We start from the raw sequence: 20512 nt of genomic DNA on the forward strand, positions 1-20512 counted from the left end.
GCATTCGCGTGAAACTGAAAGCGCGAACCACTGCTTTTAACCAGGGCAAGGTGACCGGAAGCATGACCGAATACAAACAGTGTAGCTATTCTCTCCGCAAGGCAATCAAACAGGCTAAGTCTCAGTACAGAGACAAAATCGAGTCGAAATTCAACAGCTCAGACACAAGAGGTATGTGGCAGGGTCTACAGTCAATCACGGACTACAAAAAGAAAACCAGCCCCGTCGAGGACCAGGATGTCTTGCTCCCAGACAGGCTAAACAACTTTTTTGCCCGCTTTGAGGACAATACAGTGCCACTGACACGGCCCCCTACCAAAACCTGCGGGCTCTCCTTCACTGCAGCCGAGGTGAGTAAAACATTTAAACGTGTTAACCCTCGCAAGGCTGCAGGCCCAGACGGCATTCCCAGCCGCGTCCTCAGAGCATGCGCAGACCAGCTGGCTGGTGTGTTTACGGACATATTCAATCAATCCTTATCCCAGTCTGCTGTTCCCACATGCTTCAAGAGGGCCACCATTGTTCCTGTTCCCAAGAAAGCTAAGGTAACTGAGCTAAACGACTACCGCCCCGTAGCACTCACTTCCGTCATCATGAAGTGCTTTGAGAGACTAGTCAAGGACCATATCACCTCCACCCTACCGGACACCCTAGACCCACTCCAATTTGCTTACCGACCCAATAGGTCCACAGACGACGCAATTGCAACCACACTGCACACTGCCCTAACCCATCTGGACAAGAGGAATACCCATGTGAGAATGCTGTTCATCGATTACAGCTCAGCATTTAACACCATAGTACCCTCCAAACTCGTCATCAAGCTCGAGACCCTGGGTCTCGACCCCGCCCCGTGCAACTGGGTCCTGGACTTCCTGACGGGCCGCCCCCAGGTGGTGAGGGTAGGTAACAACATCTCCACCCCGCTGATCCTCAACACTGGGGCCCCACAAGGGTGCGTTCTGAGCCCTCTCCTGTACTCCCTGTTCACCCACGACTGCGTGGCCATGCACGCCTCCAACTCAATCATCAAGTTTGCGGATGACACTACAGTGGTAGGCTTGATCACCAACAACGACGAGACGGCCTACAGGGAGGAGGTGAGGGCCCTCGGAGTGTGGTGTCAGGAAAATAACCTCATACTCAACGTCAACAAAACAAAGGAGATGATTGTGGACTTCAGGAAACAGCAGAGGGAGCACCCCCCTATCCACATCGACGGGTCAGTAGTGGAGAAGGTGGAAAGTTTTAAGTTCCTCGGTGTACACATCACGGACAAACTGAACTGGTCCACCCACACAGACAGCGTTGTGAAGAAGGCGCAGCAGGGCCTCTTCAACCTCAGGAGGCTGAAGAAATTCGGCTTGTCACCAAAAGCACTCACAAACTTCTACAGATGCACAATCGAGAGCATCCTGTCGGGCTGTATCACCGCCTGGTACGGCAACTGCTCCGCCCACAACCGTAAGGCTCTCCAGAGGGTAGTGAGGTCTGCAGAACGCATCACCAGGGGCAAACTACCTGCCCTCCAGGACACCTACACCACCCGATGTCACAGGAAGGCCATAAAGATCATCAAGGACAACAACCACCCAAGCCACTGCCTGTTCACCCCGCTATCATCCAGAAGGCGAGGTCAGTACAGGTGCATCAAAGCAGGGACCGAGAGACTGAAAAACAGCTTCTATCTCAAGGCCATCAGACTGTTAAACAGCCACCACTAACATTTAGCGGCCGCTGCCAACATACTGACCCAACTCCAGCCACTTTAAAAATGGGAATTGATGGAAATTATGTAAAAATGTACCACTAGCCACTTTAAGCAATGCCACTTAATACAATGTTTACATACCCTACATTACCCATCTCATATGTATATATACTGTACTCTATATAATCTACTGCATCTTGCCATCTTTATGCAATACATGTACCACTAGCCACTTTAAACTATGCCACTTTATGTTTACATACCCTACAGTACTCATCTCATATGTATATACCGTACTCTATACCATCTACTGCATCTGCCATGCCGTTCTGTACCACCACTCATTCATATATCTTTATGTACATATTCTTTATCCCTTTACACTTGTGTGTGTGTGTAAGGTAGTAGTGTGGAATTGTTAGGTTAGATTACTGTTGGTTATTACTGCATTGTCGGAACTAGAAGCACAAGCATTTCGCTACACTCGCATTAACATCTGCTAACCATGTGTATGTGACTAATAAAATTTGATTTGATTTGATTTGAAAGACTTGAAGATTGCTGTTCACTGCCGCTCCCCATCTAATTTAACAGAGCTTGAGAAAATCTACAAAGAAGAATGGGAGAAAATCCCTAAATCCAGATGTGCAAAGCTGATACAGACATACCCAAGACGACTCAAAGCTGTAATCGCCGCCAAAGGTCCTTCTACAAAGTATTGTCTCAGGGGTGTGAATACTTATGGAAATTAGATTTTTCTATATTTTATTTTAAATAAATTTGCTAACATTTCTAAAAACATGTTTTCAATTTGCTATTTGTGTAGGTGGGTGAGATTAATTTTGAATTCAGACTGTAACAACAAAATGTAGAATAAGTTAAGGGGTTTGAATAGCTTCTGAAGGCACCGTAGCTCAAGTTTGAAACAATGAAAGCCATTGCACAATATGTTTGTGTGTTACATCGCCCATTGGTAGCATGTACAGTTTAGTAGGAACAATAATGGTCGAAGGACTTACCCCTGCAGAACTCTTAGAGGGAAAACATTTTTCAAAGCTATAGAACTGTCTTCAAGGTCTACATTTTAATTTTTGTTTCTTAGAGTGTTCTAAATATTATTTTATCAAACTGCACAAATTGGTACATATTCACCCTTGTGCCTCCCTTTGTAACCCTCCTCCAGAAAGCCATTCTTTCACCATGCCCCCATGACCGTCCCCATCCCGTGCCCTTACAGCAGTTCTCCTGCGCGATCCATTTTGTGGTGAGCGTGCCCAGGGAGCGGCAGGCCTCGCCGTAGGCAGCGAGCGAGCCGCACACCTGGGCCTTGCGGTGGTTGTAGCAGCCGTCCAGGTAGCAGGACTGGTAGAATGGCCTGGGGTCCAGCAGGCCATGGCAGGGCTGGAAGAAGCCCTTCATTTGGGTGAGCTTCTGGCACCCCTCCTCGCCCTGGAGGCCAAGCACGGCCGTGTTCTCGCACGACTGGGCCAGTGCCACGTACTGGGTCTCGTCACAGCTGGGGAGAGGGAGAAGAGATGGTAGGTAGAGGTTGAGATGGAAAGATCCATCCACGCTTTTGAATGCACAAATCTGTTTAAACTAGCACCACAACATTCTCTAGAAATCCTAGAAGATTCTGGACACTGCCAAATAACCAGCAAACAAGTTTAAAAACAGCTTGGAGGAAGCAACAAAACCCTAGGTGTGATAAGCAAAAACATTTTAAAAAATGTTACTGTCAATTTAACGACTGTCTATCTCTTCCATGTCACCACGTCCCATGCCTCCTCTCCTATTCACCTATTCTGCATGCCATTGGTCTTCCAGCTCTGGGCCAGCTCCAGGGCGCTGATGGCTGGCTTCCCGCGGGAGGTGATGTAGTCGTCAGTGGGGTCTCCGTTGAAGTTGCCACAAAGGCCACACACCTGAATAATAATAATACATAGCTCTTTTATAGCTCTCACAGTTATTTTCTAAAACCTAAAGACGCTTTACAATAACCATATAATGCATTACATAAAGCTTATATAATGCTCTACAACCATAAGGAAAACAACAAACCTTGTTTTGCAGCCGCTGGCCCATGGTGATACTAAGCGTGTTGAAGCGGTTGTAGCGCACCTGGATGTCCTGTGGTGTGTCGATGACCAGGAAGCCCTCCGACGTGGAGACGCGTGTCATTAAACCCGTGACGAATGGCACCGATACGGGCGTGCCGTTCACCTGGTTAGGAGGAGGATGAGAAAGCGGAGATTCATGCGTGCATTGACGTGGTGAGACTTTAAGTACACATACAAAAATAACTATACACATAACTCACCATCTAACTTCAAACTAATACAAACACACACATTTCCCATGCATTCTTTTCATAATAAACATTATAAAGTGATGCTAATACTCATCCATCCATTTATTAATTAATCTATTAATCTATCAACCATCCATCTCCATCACTCTTTTCTCCTCACTTTCACAGTGCTCCCGGAGATCAGTATATTCTCCTCGTTGATATAGAGGTATGCGTGGGAGATGGTGGTGAGGTTTGGCGTGCTCCACTTGTCGAAGTTGGCGATGAGCTGGAAGGAGAGGTCAGGTAGCTTGTGGCAGTTGGTGGACAGCACGAAGGAGCAGGAGGCAGGCAGGCGCAAGGACGCCCCGTCAAAGGTCCTGAAGACGCCGCCGCCGGATGCCACGCAGTGCTGCGAGCGCCGGGCAAAGCAGCCGCGCACACCGTGATGCAGGGCACACTCCTCCTCGGCCTTGCAGCGGCGCGGGTCGCACTGGATGAGGTTGCGGCCGATGCACTGGCAGCGCTTGGTGCAGTCGCCATTCCAGAACAGTTGTTTGGGCTGGCGAAGAGAAACATAAGTTATGACAATACAGTGCCTTCAGAAAGTATTCATACCCCTTGACTTTTCCTAAATGTTTTGTGTTACAACCTGAATTCAAAATGGATTACTTAAAAAAATATATATATCTACACATAATACCCCATAATGACAAAGTGAAAACATGTTTTTAGAAATGTTTTCAAATGTATTGAATATGAAATACAGAAATATCTCATTTACCCCTGAGTCAATACTTTGTAGAAGCACCTTTGGCAGCGATTACAGCTGTGACTCTTTCTGGGTATGTCTCTAAGAGCTTTCCACACCTGGATTGTGCAACAGTTGCCCATTATTCTTTTCAAAATTCTTCAAGCTCTGTCAAATTGGTTGTTGATCATTGCTAGACAACCATTTTCAGGTCTTGCCATAGATTTTCAAGTAGATTTAAGTCAAAACTGGGTCATGCAGGAACATTCACTGTCTTCTTGGTAAGCAACTACAGCGTAGATTTGGTCTTGTGTTTTATGTTATTGTCCTGCTGGAAGATGAATTTATCTCCCAGTGTCTGGTGGAAAGCAGACTGAACCAGGTTTTCCTCTAGGATTTTGACTGTGCTTAGTTCCATTCCGTGTCTTTATCCTGAAAAACTCCCCAGTCCTTAATGATTACAAGCATACCCATAACATGATGCAGCCACCACTATGCTTGAAAATATGGAGAGTGGTACTCAGTAATGCGGCAGGTAGCCTAGTGGTTAGAGCGTTGGACTAGTAACCGAAAGGTTTCAAGATCAAATCTCCAAGCTAACAAGGTAAAAATATGCCGTTCTGCCCCTGAACAGGGCAGTTAACCTACTGTTCCTTGGCCATCATTGAAAATAAGAATTTGTTCTTAACTGACTTGCCTAGTTAAATAAAGGTAAAATATTATTTTTTTAAAATGTTTTTTATTGTATTTGCCCCAAACATAACACTTTACATTTACATTTAAGTCATTTAGCAGACGCTCTTATCCAGAGCGACTTACAAGTTGTAAATAAGGCATTTATGAAAGCAACTATTCTCTGTTATAAATACAGTTCTTACTGAATGTGTCAAAGAGCACTGTTTCCACCCGGTTTCGAACCGGGGACCTTTCGCGTGTGAAGCGAATGTGATAACCACTACACTACAGAAACTGCTGCTGCTGAATACTTTGTATTCAGGACAAAAAGTGAATTGCTTTGCCACATTTATTTGCATTATTACTTTAGTGCGTTGATGCAAACAGGATACATGTTTTGGAATATTTGTATTCTGTACAGCCTTCCTTATTTTCAATTAGGTTAGTATTGTGGAGTAACTACAATGTTGTTGGTCCATCCTCAGTTTTCTCCTATCACAGGCATTAAACTCTGTAACTATTTTAAAGTCACCATTGGCCTCATGGTGAAATCCTTGAACGGTTTCCTTCCTCTCCGGCAACTGAGTTAGGAAGAACGCCTGTGTCTTTGTAGTGACTGGGTTTATTGATACACCATCCAAAGTGTAATTAATAACTTCACCATGCTCAAACGGATATTCAATGTCTGCTTTTTTTTACCCATCTACCAATAGGTGCCCTTCTTTGTGAGGCATTGGAAAACCTCCCTTGTCTTGTGGTTGAATCTGTGTTTGAAATTTACTGCTCGACTGAGGGACCTTATAGATAATTGTAGGGTACAGAGATGAAGGAGTCATTCAAAAATCATGTTAGACATTATTATTGCACACACAGTAAGTCCATGCAAATTATTATGTGAGTTGTTAAGCACATTTTTACTCCTGAACTTATTTAGGCATGCCATAAAAAAAGGGGTTGAATACTTATTGACTCAAGAAATTCAGCTTTTAATTTTTAATAAAGGTATAAACACTCAACTTTGACATTATGGAGTATTGCATGTAGGACAGGGACACAAAATCTAAATGTAATCAATTTTAAATTCAGGCTGTAACACAACAAAATTTGGTAAAAGGCAAGGGATGTGAATAGTTTCTGAAAGCAGTGTATGTGCAGTTTTAATGTTTCAATATTTAAACCTCTAGGTGAGGATTTCAAAGGCCATTCCATTCCATAATGTTCAGTTCACACAACAGACAATTAATTGCATTAAGTAGTGTCTGTGTACTCTCACCAAACATAATTGAAATCTCAAGCTAACTACCCAGCATACTGGGAGCATTCCCAGAACATTAGCTAAGATCCCCATTAAGCTCTAGTTGGGTTTTTTATCTAACATTAAGATGATAACATCCCCAAAACATTCTAATAATGTTTTTGATGAAAATACAAAATAAAAATGTTTTAAATAAGATATCCTTGGAATGTTCTCCTGACATTCACTAAAATGTTGTGCACATCTGTAACAACCACCACAGAACCTTGCCCCAAAGTTCTCATTAGGTTTCCAAGAAGTGTAAAAACAATCTACCAGTAACATTTTCCCAGCCAACCAAAATTTGTTCTGTGAAAGTTTCCAGCAAATTTTCTCAAAACACAAAAACTGTTTAGTCATGATGATGATCATAATGTTTTTATAAAACATTCTCCTTATGTTGCAATAACTTTCCCAGAACACATTTAGTCTGTTCCTTAAAGGTTCCTGATTTCTCATTAGGTTGTGGGAAGAGTGTTGGGAACATTGTGGGGACATCACAAAAGATATGTTCCCAAAACACAAAAAACTGTTGAGTTGTGCAGATTATACAATGTTTTGTTTAGGGTGCAAAAAAACAAGACCAAATGTTTTATGTTCTTTAAAAGTTCGTAAAACATTTCTTTAGGTTGTGGGAACATTGTGGGGATATGACAAGAGATAGTTTTAGTGTTATGGGAACCGATCCAGATGTGCTGACATTAACATTATGTTTGTATCAGTGTGCACAAAATACGAATTTAATGTTGCAAAAATGTTGACAGAAAATCCTTTGAGTTATTTAAAGGTTCTCAAAACATTTAATAACAGTGTGTTATAAGAGATTTACAGTTTGGGAACAGTACATTATAAGAGATTTGCTTTGTTGTGGTAACATTCCTAAAAATTAAAGCAAGGGTACACAGAACATTCCTATAAGAATGCTGACATAACACCTAGTCTGGACCAAATAAAGACATCCTCTCTTTCAGTAGAGTATATCTGTGCCTCAACTTCACTGTTGTTTTGTTTTTAAAGAAACATGGTTAAAAAAATATGTGGGATTGGACCTGCAATGTTAGGATCTCCAACCAGATCATTAACCCTCTTCACCACCAGTGGATATCACCACCAGTGGAGAGAGACTACTGTCTGTGTGATTGACTCACCTCATAGTACTTGCCGTCCGTGTAGCAGCCACAGTTCTGGGGCAGGATGCAGCCTTTGCCGTTGAGGACGTAGCCCTGGTCACACTGACAGCCCTCCACACAGTCCTGGGTGCACTCCCTCTGGCCTCGGGCTGGGGCGCACTGCGGCTGGCACACTGACATGCAGCCAGAGTAGTGGCTGTTGGCTGGGCACGTCAGCACTGAGGAAGGAGACAAATAATCATGTCCTCAACGAAGATGTGGGTTAAGTCCAAAATGGCACCCTATTCCTTATGTACAGTAGTGCACTAGACAGACATGATAAACCTTTTTCAATTACCTGGCACTGGTACTCTGGACAGATTACAAGTCTGGGTGCATTTAGTGGATGGTAGACGCAGAATAGATATGAACAAAATATTAGTTAGCTGTTCATGTGACAATGTATGTCATTGTATAGGAGGGGTTACATAAAGCTCCTGCTTGTGATTCATCTCTTCCTTAATAATATGACTGAAAACTCCATGTAACATTTGTGAAAGTATAAGTTATTATTATCTAGTAGGCTATTTCTATTGAAGTGTAGTCCCATGTGAGCCTCAATTATTATTGTGCTCACCACAGGGCGTGTCACTTCTCCAGCCTAACACGCGCACCCCCTGGGTCTGGCATGTGCTGGTGTAGATCTGCAGCCAGTTGCAAATAGTTTCTGGGGCGCCCTGGTCCAGGCACGTGTCCTGCAGACAGCTCTGGTAAAAGAACGCTGGCGACACCTTGCTGTGACAGCGTGCAAACACACCACCGCGGTCCGCGATCAGCCCGCACAGACGCACTGCCTCGGGCTCCACAAATACGTACAGCCCGTCACCCAGGTGGAATCGGATTCCCGTGTAGCCCCCGCCTTCAACATTGATGCCTCCTCCCTCGACATTTTGTGCCCCACCTTCCACGTTGACATCCGTGACAAGGAGAGGGGCGTCGACGGCGCCGAGGCCTCTCTCGACCAATCCGCAACGTGGGCACGAGTCGCCGCATCCTACCTGGCAGAAGGTGTCCCGATCGGCCCAGGCCATGCCCCAGTCGTTGGTGGTGAAGGTGGGCGGAGACGAGAGTGGCATGCCCTGGCACAGGCCGCAGGTTGCGTTGTAGAGGCGTCTGGGCAGCGTGAGCAGGAGCAGGGTGTTCCAGTCAAAGGCTACCTTCAGGCCAAAGTCCGTCTCCAACACCAGCTGCATGCCGAAGGTGAAGATGTGGACCTTCCCTGGTCCCAGCTTCAGAGGCAGGTATAGACGCTCCTTATTCACCTAGGAGATAACATGAGAGAGAGTCATGGCTGTGTGTCTGTGTGTGCAGGGACGCTGTATAGGGGGGGAAAGTTAAGATGATTCTAAGGGCCTGTGACTGACAGGGGCCCTGAAAAATTATTAGAACATGAGGTTAATAATTTCATATTGATTTTTTTTTACCTATCATCATTAATATAATATTTTATTTACAATGTACTAATAAAACGAACGGTTTATTTTTCTTTTCTTGTTTTTGGCTAAAAGTAAACATCCAGAGAGCCTCTGTTTACATGAAATGGTTCGGTCCTGCCCCCAAACCGGGCGGGAACGGTACTTGCTAGCAGTGAGCTGCGAGTGAGGAGTATCATGTCTCGCTTCCTAAAGAAAAATCTAGCTTCCAAAAACGAAAAGAAAGACAGGAGAGAGAAAAGGGCGACAACATGTTTAGTTTTTAATTTAATTTAATTTATTTTTACAGGGACAGTGCACATTAATCAACGTTTCAGTAAAAATTCCGGTTTTAGCCAGCCAGATAATTTTCAACCGCAGTCCATGGGCAGGTTATAATGTGTCACCCAAGTTTTCACAAAGGAAGGTGGGTGTAGTCCGTGAGTGGTGGAAATTAACCTGTTAGCTTAGTCCATAGTGAAATATGCTACTTTTGCTCCCCTAACATTAGTTACTTAATATTTTCACAGAAAAGTGAGTGTTTACATATCGCTCCTCTTTTAGTCACATTTAAACAATGCAGGCAAACCTTTAGCAAGCTAGTCATACTAAATCAGGAATGCTGGCCTTCTAGGCAGAGTTCCTCTGTCCAGTGTCTGTGTTCTTTTGCCCATCTTAATCTTTACTTTTTATTGGCCAGTCTGAGATATGGCTTTTTCTTTGCAACTCTGCCTAGAATGCCAGCATCCCAGAGTCGGCTCTTCACTGTAGACGTTGACACTGATGTTTTGCGGGTACTATTTAATGAAGCTGCCAGTTGAGGACTTGTGAGGTGTCTGTTTCTCAAACTAGACACTCTAATGTACTTGTCCTCTTGCTCAGTTGTGCACCGGGGCCTCCCACTCCTCTTTCTATTCTGGTTAAAGCCAGTTTGCGCTGTTCTGTGAAGGGAGTAGTACATAGCGTTGTACTTGATCTTCCGTTTCTTGGCAATTTCTCGCATGGAATAGCCTTCAATTCTTAGAACAAGAATAGACTGAAGAGTTTCAGAAGAAATTCTTTGTTCCTAGCCATTTTGAGCCTGTTATCGAACCCACAAATGCTGATGCTCCAGATACACAACTAGTCTAAAGAAGGCCAGTTTTATTGCTTCTTTAATCAGCAGAACAGTTTTCAGCTGTGCTAACATAATTGCAAAACGGTTTTCTAATGATCAATAAGCCTTTTAAAATGATAAACTTGGAATAGCTAACACGACTTGCCATTGGAAAACAGGAGTGATGGTTGCTGATAATGGGCCTCTATACGCTTATGTAGATTTTCCATAAAAAATCTGGCGTTTCCACCTACAATAGTCATTTACAACATAAAAAATTTCTACACTGTATTTCTGATCAATTTGATGTTATTTTAATGGATAAAAAAATGTGCTTTCCAAAAACAAGGACATTTCTAAGTGACTCCAAACTTTTGAACGGTAGTGTACATACATACACACACACACACACACACACACAGTCAAACGTTTGGACACACCTACTCTTTCAAGGGTTTTTATTTATTTGTACTATTTTCTACATTAACAGTGAAGACATAAAAACTATGAAATAACACATATGGAATCATGTAGTAACCAAACAAGTGTTAAACAATCAAAATATATTTCATATTTGAGATTCTTCAAATAGCCACCCTTTCCCTTGATGACAGCTTTGCACACTCTTGTCATTCTCTCAACCAGCTTCACTTAGAATAATTTTCCAATAGTCTTGAAGGAGTTCACAAATATGCTGAGCACTTGTTGGCTGCTTTTGCTTCATCTGCGGTCCAAATCATCCCAAACCATCTCAATTGGGTTGAGGTCGGGGGATTGTGGAGGCCAGGTCCTCTGATGCAGCACTCCATCACTCTCCTTCTTGGTCAAATAGCCTTTACACAGCCTGGAGGTGTGTTGGGTCATTGTCCTGTTGAAAAACAAATGATAGTCCCACTAAGCGCAAGCCAGATGGAATGAAGTACAGTTGAAGTCAGAGGTTTACATACACCATAGCCAAATACATTTAAAACAGAGTTTTTCACACTTCCTGATATTTAATCATAGTAAAAATTCCCTGTCTTAGGTCAGTTAGGATCACCACTTTATTTTAAGAATGTGAAATTGTCACGACTTCTACCGAAGTCGTTGCCTCTCCTTGTTCGGGCGGTGTTCGGCGGTCGACGTCACCGGTCTTCTAGCCATCATCGATCCATTTTTCATTTTCCATTGGTTTTGTCTTGTCTTCCCACACACCTGTTTTCAATCTCATCCATTACCTCTTGTGTATTTAACCCTCTGTTTCCCCTCATGTCTTTGTCAGAGATTGTTTTATGTCAAGTGTTGTTTCTTGGTGTATAGGTGCGCAACGGGTCCTCGTACCCATGTTTATTTTATGTATGTACATTTTCGTGTTTGGAGCATGTTAAGTGGACATTTATTAAAAGTCTCCATTTAAACTCCGTTTAACTCTCCTGCGACTGACTTCCCTGCCACCTATACACACGACTCTGACAGAATCTCTGACCCAAAACTATGAAGTCAGCAGGACGAGACACTTCGCTCATGGAGGTAGAGGAACGCGTCATGGAACAAGCGGAGGAGATTGACAGTCTGAGCGCTGCCATGGATCGCATTGTCCAGAATATGGACCGCTGGGAGAGACAGGAAGTTTTTCCAGCGCCTCCACCACCACTACCGGTATTTCCGTTGAACGCTTTTTCTCCTCCTGAAAATAACAAGATCCATTTATCCCTACCCACGGGATACAATGGAGATACTGCCAGCTGCCAGGGTTTTCTCCTAAAACTGCACTTGTATCTGGCCACGGTCTCTCCAGTACCATCGGACCGTGAGAAGAGTTCCGCCCTCGTCTCATGCCTCACCGGGAAAGCCCTGGAGTGGGCCAGCGCTGTGTGTAGAGAGGAGGATGCGGCGTTGGACCATTTTGAGGAGTTCATCCGCCATTTCCGAATGGTATTCGACCACCCATCCGAAGGCAGAGCGGCGGGTGAGCTCCTCTATCATCTGAGGCAGGAGACGAGGAGTGCACAGGAGTTTGCTTTGGAGTTTAGGACCTTGGCTGCCGGCGCTGGATGGAGCGACAGGGCCCTGATCGACCATTACCGTTGTAGTCTACGCGAGGACGTCCGTCGGGAGCTGGCCTGTAGAGACACCACCCTCAACTTCGATCAGCTGGTGGACATGTCCATCAGGCTGGACAACATGCTGGCTACTCGTGGACGTCTAGATCGGGGTCTGGTTGTTCCATCCTCCCGCACCCTCTCTCCCGAACCTATGGAATTGGGAGGGATGGTGCGCAGGGAGACCGGAGGGGGTTCCCGCTCGAGCACCATCTATGATCGCAGAGATCCCACTGCTGGTCGGTGCCGGGTTGGTTCCTCTGGGAATAGAGAAGGCAGGCAGGGCACTCTGGCATCACCCCAGGTGAGTAGGCACCATTCTCATCCAGAGCCCTCTGTCGCACTAATGTTTGTCTCTGTCACTTTTCCGGATTTTTCCCTGCATTCCCAGTATAAGGCGCTAGTAGATTCAGGCGCCGCTGGGAATTTCATTAATAAAAATTTAGCTCATAGTTTAGGGATCCCTATTGTTTCTGTGGATATGCCTTTCCCTATTCATGCCTTAGATAGTCGACCAATAGGGTCAGGGTTTATCAGGGAGGTCACCGCACCTTTGTATATGATAACGCAGGAGGGTCACAAGGAGAAGATTAGTCTTTTCCTTATTGATTCCCCTGCGTATTCTGTGGTGCTAGGCCTACCCTGGTTAACCTGTCATAACCCCACTGTTTCTTGGCCAGAGGGCTCTCATGGGGTGGTCGCGAGAGTGCTCAGGTAGGTGTTTAGGGGTTTCCGTTGGTGCTACTACGGTGGAAAGTCCAGACCAGGTCTCCACCGTGCACATTTCCCCAGAATATGCCGATTTGGCTATCGCCTTCTGTAAAAAGAAGGCGACTCAATTACCACCCCATCGACGGGGGGATTGTGCGATAGATCTCCTGGTAGACGCTGAATATCCCAGGAGTCACGTGTATCCCCTGTCGCAAGCGGAGACGGTGGCTATGGATACATATATCTCTGAATCCCTGCGTCAGGGGTTCATTCAGCCATCCTTTTCACCCGCCTCTTCGAGTTTCTTTTTTGTGAAGAAGAAGGATGGTGGTTTACGCCCGTGCATTGATTATCGAGGTCTCAATAAAATCACGGTGAAATATAGTTACCCGTTACCTCTGATAAATACAGTTATTGAGTCAATGCACGGGGCACGCTTCTTCACAAAATTGGATCTCAGGAGTGCGTACAATCTGGTGCGTATTCGGAAGGGTGATGAGTGGAAGACGGCATTTAGCACCACCTCAGGTCATTATGAGTACCTTGTCATGCCATATGGGTTGATGAATGCTCCATCAGTCTTCCAATCATTTGTAGATGAGATCTTCAGGGACCTGCACGGGGCAGGGTGTAGTGGTGTATATCGATGATATTCTGATATACTCCGCTACACGCGCCGAGCATGTGTCCCTGGTGCGCAGGGTGCTTGGTCGCCTGTTGGAGCATGATCTATATGTCAAGGCTGAGAAATGCTTGTTCTTCCAACAATCCATCTCCTTCCTAGGGCATCGGATTTCCACTTCAGGAGTGGAAATGGAGAGCGACCGCATTACAGCCGTGCGTAATTGGCCGACTCCAACCACGGTAAAGGAGGTGCAGCGTTTTTTAGGGTTTGCCAATTACTACCGGAGGTTTATCCGGGGTTTTGGTCAGGTGGCTGCTCCCATTACCTCACTGCTAAAGGGGGGCCTGGCGCACTTGCAGTGGTTGGCTGAGGCGAACAGGGCTTTTGGACACCTGAAGACTCTGTTTACCTCGGTGCCTGTGTTGGCTCATCCGGATCCCTCTTTGCCATTCATAGTGGAGGTGGACGCATCCGAAGCTGGGATAGGAGCAGTGCTCTCTCAGCGTTCGGGTGTGCCACTGAAGCTTCGCCCCTGTGCTTTCTTTTGGAGAAGCTCAGCCCGGCGGAGCGAAACTATGATGTGGGGGACCGGGAGCTGTTAGCTGTCGTAAAAGCCTTGAAGGCGTGGAGGCATTGGCTTGAGGGGGCTAAACACCCTTTTCTCATCTGGACTGACCACCGCAATCTGGAGTACATCCGGCAGGCGAAGAGACTGAATCCTCGCCAGGCAAGGTGGGCCATGTTTTTCACTCGTTTTCTGTTTACTCTTACTTACAGACCAGGCTCCCAGAACGTCAAGGCAGACGCATTGTCTCGGCTGTATGACACAGAGGAGCGGTCCATGGATCCCACTCCCATACTGCCAGCTTCGTGTTTGGTGGCGCCAGTAGTGTGGGAGCTGGACGCAGACATTGAGCGGGCGTCACGTGCAGAGCCCTCTCCTCCTGAGTGTCCAGCTGGTCGTCTGTACGTTCCGTCTGCTGTCCGCGACCGATTGATCTATTGGGCTCACACGTCACCCTCTTCTGGTCATCCTGGGATAGGTCGGACGATGCGCTGTCTTGATGGGAGGTACTGGTGGCCCACTTTAGCTAAGGACGTGAGGATTTATGTTTCCTCCTGCTCGGTGTGCGCCCAGTGCAAGACTCCTAGACACCTGCCCAGAGGTAAGCTTCAACCTTTACCCGTTCCTCAACGGCCGTGGTCGCACCTGTCGGTGGATTTTTTGACTGATCTTCCACCTTCACAGGGTTACACCACAATCCTGGTCGTTGTGGATCGGTTTTCGAAGTCCTGTCGTCTCCTCCCTTTGCCCGGTCTCCCTACGGCCTTACAAACTGCAGAGGCCCTGTTTACACACGTTTCCCGGCACTATGGGGTGCCTGAGGATATAGTGTCTGATCGGGGTCCCCAGTTCACATCAAGGGTCTGGAAGGCGTTCATGGAACGTCTGTGGATCTCGGTTAGTCTTACCTCAGGTTTTCACCCCGAGAGTAATGGGCAGGTGGAGAGAGTTAACCAGGATGTGGGCAGGTTTCTGCGGTCCTATTGCCAGGACCGGCCGGGGGAGTGGGCGAAGTTCGTGCCCTGGGCAGAGATGGCCCAGAACTCGCTACGTCACTCCTCCACTAACCTCACTCCTTTTCAATGTGTATTAGGGTATCAGCCGGTTCTGGCTCCTTGGCATCAGTCAGACCGAGGCTCCTGCGGTGGACAATTGGTTTCGGCGCGCTGAGGAAACCTGGGAGGCAGCCCACGTCCACCTTCAGCGCGCCATAAGGCGCCAGAAAATTGGCGCAGACTGTCGCCGCAGTGAGGCCCCGGTGTTCGCACCAGGGGACAGGGTCTGGCTCTCGACCCGAAACCTGCCCCTCCGCCTGCTCTGCCGGAAGCTGGGTCTGCGGTTTGTGGGGCCGTTTAAAGTCCTGAGGAGAGTGAACAAGGTATGTTATAGGTTACAACTGCCCACTAATTACCGTATTAACCCCTCGTTCCATGTGTCTCTCCTCAGGCCGGTGGTGGCTGGCCCGTTCCAGGAGGCTGAAGTGCGTGAAGTTCCTCCGCCTCCTCTAGACATCGAGGGGGTCCCGGCGTACTCTGTTCGATCCATTTTGGATTCGAGACGTCGGGCGAGGGGCCTTCAGTACCTCGTGGACTGGGAGGGGTACGGGCCGGAGGAGAGATGCTGGGTTCCGGTGGAGGACGTTTTAGATCCTTCCATGTTAAAAGAATTCCACCGCCTCCATCCGGATCGCCCTGCACCTCGCCCTCCGGGTCGTCGCCGGTGTCGACGCGCTGCTGGAGCCGCGCGTCAGGGGGGGGGGGGGTACTGTCACGACTTCTACCGAAGTCGTTGCCTCTCCTTGTTCGGGCGGTGTTCGGCGGTCGACGTCACCGGTCTTCTAGCCATCATCGATCCATTTTTCATTTTCCATTGGTTTTGTCTTGTCTTCCCACACACCTGTTTTCAATCCCATCCATTACCTCTTGTGTATTTAACCCTCTGTTTCCCCTCATGTCTTTGTCAGAGATTGTTTTATGTCAAGTGTTGTTTCTTGGTGTATAGGTGCGCGACGGGTCCTCGTACCCATGTTTATTTTATGTATGTACATTTTCGTGTTTGGAGCATGTTAAGTGGCCATTTATTAAAAGTCTCCATTTACACTCCGTTTAACTCTCCTGCGACTGACTTCCCTGCCACCTATACACACAACTCTGACAGATGTCAGAATAATATTTATTTCAGCTTTTATTTCTTTCATCACATTCCCAGTGGGTCAGAAGTGTACATGTACTCAATTAGTATTTTGTAGCATTGCCTTTAAATTGTTGAACTTGGGTCAAACATGTCGGCTAGCCTTCCACAAGCTTCCCACAATAAGTTGGGTGAATTTTGGACCATTCCTCCTGACAGAGCTGGTGTAACTGAGTCAAGTTTATAGGCCTCCTTGCTCGCAAACGCTTTTTCAGTTCTGCCCACAAATTTTCTATAGGATTGAGGTCAGGGCTTTGTGATGGCCACTCCAATACCTTGACGTTGTTGTCCTTACGTCATTTTGCTACAACTTTGGAAGTATTTGCTTGGGGTCATTGTCCATTTGGAAGACCCATTTGCAACCAAGCTTTAACTTACTGACGGATGTCTTGATGTTGCTTCTATATATCTACATAATTTTCCTGCCTCATGATGCCATCTCTTTTGTGAAGTGCACCAGTCCCTCCTGCAGCAAAGCACCCCCACAACATGATGCTTCATGTTTGGGATGGTGTTCTTTGGCATTCAAGCCTCCCACTTTTTCCTCCAAATATAGCGATGGTCATTACGGCCAAACAGTTTTATTTTTGTTTCATCAGGACAGAGGACAAAAAGTACAATCTTTGTCCCCATGTGCAGTTTCAAACCGTTGTCTGGCTTTTTGTTTATGGCAGTTTTGGAGCAGTGGCTTCTTCCTTGCTCAGCGGCCTTTCAGGTTGTCGATATAGGACTCATTTTACTGTGGATATAGATACTTTTGTACTTTGCTGTTCTGGGATTGATTTGCACTTTTCGCACCAAAGTACGTTCATTTCTAGGAGACAGAACGCGTCTCCTTCCTGAGCGGTATGACGGCTGCGTGGTCCCATGGTGTCAATACTTGCATACTATTGTTTGTACAGATGAACGTGGTACCTTCAGGCGTTTGGAAATTGATCCCAAGGATGAACCAGACATGTGGAGGTCTACAATTCTTTTCTGAGGTCTTGACTGATTTCTTTAGATTTTCCCATGATGTCAAGCAAAGAGGCACTTAGTTTGAAGGTAGGCCTTGAAATATATCCACAGGTACACCTCCAATTGACTCAAATCATGTCAATTTGCCTATTAGAAGCATCTAAAGCCATGACATAATTTTCCAAGCTGTTTTAAAGGCACAGTCAACTTAGTGTATGTTAACTTCTGACCCACTGGAATTGTGATACAGTGAAATAATCTGTTCGTAAACAATTGTTGGAAAAATTACTTGTGTCATGCACAAAGTAGATGTCCTAACTGGCTTGCCAAAACTATAGTTTGTTCACAAGAAATTGTGGAATGGCTGAAAAACGAGTTTTAATGACTCCAACCTAAGTGTATGTAAACTTCCGACTTCAGCTGCATCACTGCAGAATGCTGTGGTAGCCATGCGGTTAAGCTTGCCTTGAATTCTAAATAAGTCACTGACAGTGTTACCAGCAAAGCACACTCACACCTCCTCCTCCATGCAGAGATCATCCGTTCACCAACTCTGCGTCTCACAAAGACACAGCGGAAATTTGGACTCAGACCAAATGGACAGATTTCCACCAGTCAAATATTCATTGCTCATGTTTCTTGGCCCAAGCAAATCTCTTATTATTGGTGTCCTTTAGTAGAGGGTTCTTTGCACCAATTCGACCATGAAGGCCTGATTCACAGTCTCTTCTGAACAGTTAATGTTGAGATGTGTCTGTTACTGGAACTCTGTGAAGCATTTATTTGGGCTGCAAGTTCTGAGGCTGGTAACTCTAATGAACTTATCCTCTGCAGCAGAGGTAACTCTGGGTCTTCCTTTTCCAGTGATGGTCCTCATGAGAGCCAGTTTTATTTTTTATATTTATTTCACCTTTATATAACTAGGTAGGCTAGTTGAGAACAAGTTCTCATTTACAACTGCGACCTGGCCAAAATAAAGCACAGCAGATTGACACATACAACAACACAGAGTTACACATGGAATAAACAAACATACAGTCAATAATACAGTAGATTTTCTTTTATTAGAAATAAATAAATACATTTTAAAAAGTCTATATACAGTGTGTGCAAATTAGGTAAGATAAGGGAGGTAAGGCAATAAATAGGCCATGGTGGCGAAGTAATTACAATATAGCAATTAAACACTGGAATGGTAGATGTGCAAAGGAGCAAGATAAATAAATAAATACAGTATGGGGATGAGGTAGTTGGATGGGCTGTTTACAGATGGGCTATGTACAGGTGCAGTGATCTGTGATCTGCTCTGACAGCTGATGCTTAAAGCTAGTGAGGGAGATATGAGTCTCCAGCTTCAGTGATTTTTGCAGTTCGTTCCAGTCATTGGCAGCAGAGAACTGGAAGGAAAGACGGCCAAAGGAGGAATTGGCTTTGGGGGTGACCAGTGAGATATACCTGCTGGAGCGCGTGCTACGGGTGGGTGCTGCTATGGTGACCAGTGAGCTGAGATAAGGCGGGCTTTACCTAGCAGAGACTTGTAGATGACCTGGAGCCAGTGGGTTGGCGACGGGTATGAAGCGAGGGCCAGCGAACGAGAGCGTACAGGTCGCAGTGGTGGGTAGTATATGGGGCTTTGGTGACAAAACAGGTGGCACTGTGATAGACTGCATCCAATTTGTTGAGTAGAGTGTTGAAGGCTATTTTATAAATGACATCGCCGAAGTCGAGGATCGGTAGGATGGTCAGTTTTACGAGGGTATGTTTGGCAGCATGAGTGAAGGAGGCTTTGTTGCGAAATAGGAAGCCAATTCTAGATTTAATTTTGGATTGGAGATGCTTAATGTGAGTCTGGAAGGAGAGTTCACAGTCTAACCAGACACCTAGGTATTTGTAGTTGTCCACATATTCTAAGTCAGAACCGTCCAGAGTAGTGATGCTGGACGGGCGGGCAGGTGCGGGCAGTGATTGGTTGAAGAGCATGCATTTAGTTTTACTTGCATTTAAGAGCAGTTGGAGGCCACGGAAGGAGAGTTGTATGGCATTGAAGCTCGTCTGGAGGTTAGTTAACACAGTGTCCAAAGAAAGGCCGGAAGTATGCAGAATGGTGTCGTCTGCGTAGAGGTGGATCAGAGAATCACCAACAGCAAGAGCGACATCATTGATATATACAGAGAAGAGAGTCGGCCCGAGAATTGAAACCTCGGGCCGACTGCCAGAGGTCCGGACAACAGGCCCTCCGATTTGACACACTGGACTCTATCAGAGAAGTAGTTGGTGAACCAGGCGAGGCAATCATTTGAGAAACCAAACCAATGTGGTGATTGACAGAGTCGAAAGCCTTGGCCAGGTCGATGAATACGGCTGCAAAGTAATGTCACTTATCGATGGCGGTTATGATATCGTTTTGGACCTCGAAATGGTCGGTAATCTTTTTGTTAACTTGGCTTTCGAAGACCTTAGAAAGGCAGGGTAGGATAGATATAGGTCTGTAGCAGTTTGGGTCTAGAGTGTCTCCCCCTTTGAAGAGGGGGATGACCGCTGCAGATTTCCAATCTTTGGGAATCTCAGATGATACGAAAGAGAGGTTGAACAGGCTGGTAACCGGGGTTGCAACAATTTCGGGCAGATCATTTTAGAAAGAGAGGGTCCAGATTGTCTAGCCCAGCTGATTTGTAGGGGTCTAGATTTTGCAGCTCTTTCAGAACATCAGCTATCTGGATTTGGGTGAAGGAGAAATGGGGGAGGCTTGGGCGAGTTGCTGTGGGGAGTGCAGGGCTGTTGACCGGGGTAGGGGTAGCCAGGTGGAAAGCATGACCAGCCGTAGAAAAATGCTTATTGAAATTCTCAATTATAGTGGATTTATCGGTGGTGACAGTGTTTCCTTGCCTCAGTGCAGTGGGAAGCTGGGAGGAGGTGCTCTTATTCTCCATGGACTTTACAGTGTCCCAGAACTTTTTTGAGTTTGTGCTACAGGATGCAAATTTC

General features: G+C 46.0%; 1 protein-coding gene across 1 annotated transcript in view; it reads right to left on the bottom strand.

The window, feature by feature from the left end:
- The window catches only part of LOC139537635 (alpha-tectorin-like), a 56752-nt gene that overhangs the window by 14873 nt on the left and 21367 nt on the right, over positions 1–20512 (bottom strand). Inside the window, exons 12-17 of the mRNA XM_071339176.1 lie at positions 8468–9152; positions 7870–8069; positions 4183–4563; positions 3773–3934; positions 3512–3636; positions 2947–3227 (exon numbers count right to left, since the gene is read on the bottom strand). Of these exons, the coding sequence (XP_071195277.1) occupies positions 2947–3227; positions 3512–3636; positions 3773–3934; positions 4183–4563; positions 7870–8069; positions 8468–9152 (1834 nt within the window). The remainder of the gene's footprint in view (positions 1–2946; positions 3228–3511; positions 3637–3772; positions 3935–4182; positions 4564–7869; positions 8070–8467; positions 9153–20512) is intronic.

The sequence above is a fragment of the Salvelinus alpinus genome, chromosome 13 (genome assembly GCF_045679555.1).
Source record: "Salvelinus alpinus chromosome 13, SLU_Salpinus.1, whole genome shotgun sequence".
NCBI classification, from domain to species: domain Eukaryota; kingdom Metazoa; phylum Chordata; class Actinopteri; order Salmoniformes; family Salmonidae; genus Salvelinus; species Salvelinus alpinus.